This window comes from Asparagus officinalis, chromosome 9, assembly GCF_001876935.1.
Source record: "Asparagus officinalis chromosome 9, Aspof.V1, whole genome shotgun sequence".
In the NCBI taxonomy this organism is placed as follows: domain Eukaryota; kingdom Viridiplantae; phylum Streptophyta; class Magnoliopsida; order Asparagales; family Asparagaceae; genus Asparagus; species Asparagus officinalis.
In genome coordinates, this window is record NC_033802.1 from 39,660,834 (window position 1) to 39,665,422 (window position 4,589).

Here is a 4,589-nt window from a genome sequence, read left to right on the forward strand (position 1 = left end):
CACTTGGATATATATCCTACACTTGACATCGATTTTTGTAACTTGCTAGATAAGGGTCTAGTCCGTTTTAGCCTTAAGAGCTAAGATTTAAAAGGGTCATTACATATATAGCTCAGAACTATGATTATGTCCCGTTAGTTTCAACCGTGTCATTGTACCCTACCTTCTACAAATTTGTTGTGTCTCGCACCCTTACCCGTACTTGTGCAACTTAGATGAAAACAGTTCGCAAGGGATTGGATAGGTTGATTTGAAGTATAGGCCTCATTCAAGTAAGGAGAAACCCTCCAAGTTCCTGTAAACTAGAAAAGAGTCTATACTGAGAGGTAAGATGTCAGGATCGTTAAAATAATAACATTAAGTTATGTTACCATAGTTAAGCCAATGAACCGATTGGAATAGCACTTCCAAAGTGTAAATATAGAAGTTTTCTTAGTGCAATAAAAATTTCAACTGTTATTCTAGATTCTACGTATGTGATACTTACAATAATGCTATTATACAGATATAACATAAGTGGTTCTTAGAAATATGCACGCAAGGCTTGTAGGTTGAACAGTTTAGTTGATCCTATATGTTTGCAAACAAATGGACCAACTTGTCTTGTTACTTATTGAATCAGTGTTTGAGAAATCACTTGTGAATTCATTTTTGGATGCTCTTCATGATTTGCTCAGTTCTTGCCTTAATTTGTCGCACTAACATTATATATTTACCCTGTTTATTTGTGCAGACCTCTATAGCATTTGCCAGCCTGGTGATTGCAGCTATTCCTACTCTGTATGTAAGTTATTTCATAACTGTAACAATTTTTTGAGTTTGATAACTTGTAGAGGACTATGGCTATGAGTTAGGTTTAAGGAGAAAACTAGTAACTGCCGGTACTAAAATTTTGAAGGAGTTTTTACAATGTGAATCTGTATCATTATTGTTATTACTCCAGAGAAATGTTAGACAGGCATGATCATTAGGGAATTTGTGGTTACTTCTTCCCTTCACCCATGCAAACATCCTTACCCCATTCTCCGACCATTAGCATCACCAAATTAGCAACAAACGCTCCCTGTACGATCCAGGCATCTTTTTTTTGACATTGGAAGCGTCTATCTGATTATGAGCACCTCTCTCTTTAAGTTCACTGTTCAAAGTTCGGGTGTCAACGACATTATGTTGGACATAAAAATTCCATATCATGATGCAGATATCGGGGATATTATGTAAATAGAAGGGTGTCATGTTAGATAATGTATATTTATGTCATAGATGACCCCGTGTGATGCATCACAGGCAATAAAGCTGCGAATAAAGGTGATATCTTTTATTATGTTCAAATCATGATATTGTTAATGAAGTTACTAATATTTTGTAAGTATATAATGGTAAGAGTAACCAAGTTTGCATATAACTCCAAATTATGCCTTTCCAATATTTTCTGAGCCAAATTTAGCATAGCATCCCTGGTGAAAATGAGGAGAGATATTAAATGGTAATTTAGGGAGCAAGAAAGTTACTCTCAGGGAAAAGAAGGGGCTTATTGGCGATAGTGGCCAATGATGAAGGCACGGTTAAGGTGGTGTTGCAATGCAATCCATCTCGAGGCAAACAGTTGGGAATGGAATAGCTGCAGTACTTTTGCAAAAGAATTTAGGCTCAGTTGAGCACTAATCCTTCTTTTTTGCTTCTTTATATATATGTGTGTTTTGGTTTGGTTTTAAACCAAGTGAAGTAATAAATCCAAATTCAATCTTTAAAACAAATAAAAGCCCAAATATCGTTGTTGCAACATTTTGACGGAAAGTTACCAGATATGATAAATGATATTGAAACCATATCATTTTGTGGCAAGGCTTATAACCGATGATATACTGCCCTGCGCCAATATTTAAATGTATCAGTTTGATATTGTTTTCAAAAATATTACTGTGATTCATTATGCACTAATATACTAATGCAATGATAGCTTAGGCTACCATATATGATTTTATTCTCAACCATGTTTTCTTCACTCCTGTGCATTGTAATTAAAATTTTAATCGCGCGTGCTGTCATGCTTCAGGTCTGAATAAGAATTTTAACCAGTTTCATCTTGATCATGGTCCGTTCATTTTACTCTTCAGTGGTAGTCTAAATAATCCACTCCTCCATGATGTATGCATGCTCATGTGCATGTTTGAGGCGTGCCGTTTCTTGACATTCCATCTTCTTATCATCAATGCTTCATTATTTCTTTCTACCATAGGCGATGAAGAGGGCTGCAACATCTCTTGCAAAGCTTGCAGATACTGCACGTGAGGAGCTTCCTAGTACCATGGCAGCAATCAGACTTTCAGGCATGGAAATCAGTGATCTTACTCTGGAATTGAGTGACTTGAGGTAAGAAAACATTGCATGCCAAGTAGAAGACACTTTGCATGCCACATATGCAGCTGAGTATACTAATGCTTTGCAATTTCTTTTTCTCTTTCATTTACATCTTGGCTGACCAGTTTTAGGACTTTTCATCTTAACGTAATTCTTCAAATTTCAATTTACAAATTTGAAGCGCACACATTTCCAGTAAATATTTTCAGTTTTCAAAATTTTAATGCTCTAGGGCTTTCTTATTTCTGGCATACTGGACTTTCTTGGTTCTATAACAATTATCTGAGTCATGTTTAATAGTGAATTAGTATTTCATATTACGAGTGATCACAGTGCTTGTGAACTTATTGTGCTAAAGTTACATTGGAACACTTTTTAGAAGATTTGTGTATAATTAATCTGAGAAAATTGCTGTTCAATCTTCTGTCACTATGAACCAATTGCCTGTATAAGTATACATACAAAGTCGAGTATCGAGATAGAAGTCATTATTGTGCAGTAGATGTATTTAATGTCGGTTTGATAGATAAACTGCTGTAACGAGAATAGATAGCCATCAACTGCATGTGAATAAAGATTGTCATCATAACCTTTAAATTGAGATTAACATTTAAGATTAATGGGTGGTGTTACGATAACCTGATATCTGAATCCTTTATTCATTACTTTTCTTGAATCAGACTCGTGCTTCACAGATGTTGACTTATTTCTTCAGAAAATATTAGTGACAATAATAATTGTAAATAACTGTTCAGTTGTATTAAACATCTAAGGTGGCAATATTGGCTAATTGAGAACGCCAATACCGAACTGCATCAAAACTAATTATATCATATACTAGTAGAGACTCTTGCTTGCATTTAATATTTTTATGTATGCTGTTATCATTCAATTGACTTCTTACCCAAGTGTTTGGTTTGGAACGCAGCCAAGAAATAGCTGATGGTGTCAACAAGTCAGCACAGGCTGTCCAAGCAGCGGAAGCTGGAATCAGGCAGATTGGTGCTTTGGCTCGAAGCAAAACCATCTGTATGATTACTTACTCACCAATACATAAATAAACATAGTACAGTTTTCTTTCCGGTCTGAATTAACTATGATCGATCAAATCTGATCGAATCTGTTCACGTACAGCAATGATACAGGAAAGAGCAAACTTGCCCAACATCTCTCTTCAGCCTGTGGTTGCTGGAGCTGCCAAGAAAACTTCAAACGCTGTTGGTCATGCAAAGAAGACTTTCATGAATCTAATTTCCCGAGGTGATGATTATGGCTCTGATAATGCAGAGGAGGGTTTTGACAACACTGAATGCTGAAGAATTTAATGTATTTTAAACAAAGGGTTAGTTAGAGATACACCTCTCTACTACTGAGGTTATAGTTACTTCAACCTTCTAAACTTAGTTTATTGGTACTTATACCTCCTGAACTCTAGACAATATTATTTCCCTAGTTTAAGTTGAGATGTCACTTAGGAATCATGTGACAGATGAATTACCTTTTGTCCGTAGTTTAACTGAAAAAAAAAAATTAAAGACTGGATTGACCTTTAAATTAGGGCGAAAAAGTAATGCATCCTGAGGTTAAGGGATGCCAATGCTAATAAAAAAGTTTAAGAGGTATTAACTATCACGTCCCAAGTACAAGGGGTGATTTTGTAACGAGTCAATTTATGGATTTTGAGACTGTAGCTTTGTAAGGCATTTTTTTATTTGAAGTGCATGCATTGCTTGTATCATGGGATATTGCTCTGTATAATGATGATGATGATGTTGTTGTTGTTTATGGGGAGCACAATGATTGTAGACATTTGCAAAATATAGGTAGTAGACCGTAACACTCATAACCTTTTTGAGAGGTAAAAATTTTATCTTCTTTATTTCTTTCATATAGGCTACAGTGTGGATTGAGGATGCAACAGGATACGGGTTTTCGTGACTGTTTCCAAAGATACATGAATATCTTTTTGAATTTCTGGTAGAATACTTATGTGGTATACTTTTTATTTTCTTCCAATTTTTGGCGGGATACATATGCAGATAAGTAACATGCTTGGATCCATATCTAAACATATGTACTGATTGGATAGTGCAACTTTAGATTAGAGAATTTTAGACCAAAATGATCCGAAGACCTAAATTTAGTGTTCAAAATGATTTATTTTCAAAATTTTGTTTTTATTCAAAAAACTCTTGTATCAAATAATATATATATATATGTGTGTGAGA

At 35.0% G+C, this 4,589-nt stretch overlaps 1 protein-coding gene across 1 annotated transcript in view; it reads left to right on the forward strand.

Moving 5' to 3' along the window:
• The window catches only part of LOC109824451, a 5,587-nt gene extending 1,414 nt beyond the window's left edge, over window positions 1–4,173 (forward strand). The window contains exons 2-5 of the mRNA XM_020391055.1: window positions 734–784; window positions 2,240–2,373; window positions 3,290–3,390; window positions 3,496–4,173. Coding sequence (XP_020246644.1) covers window positions 734–784; window positions 2,240–2,373; window positions 3,290–3,390; window positions 3,496–3,677 — 468 coding nt within the window. The 3' untranslated portion in view covers window positions 3,678–4,173. The remainder of the gene's footprint in view (window positions 1–733; window positions 785–2,239; window positions 2,374–3,289; window positions 3,391–3,495) is intronic.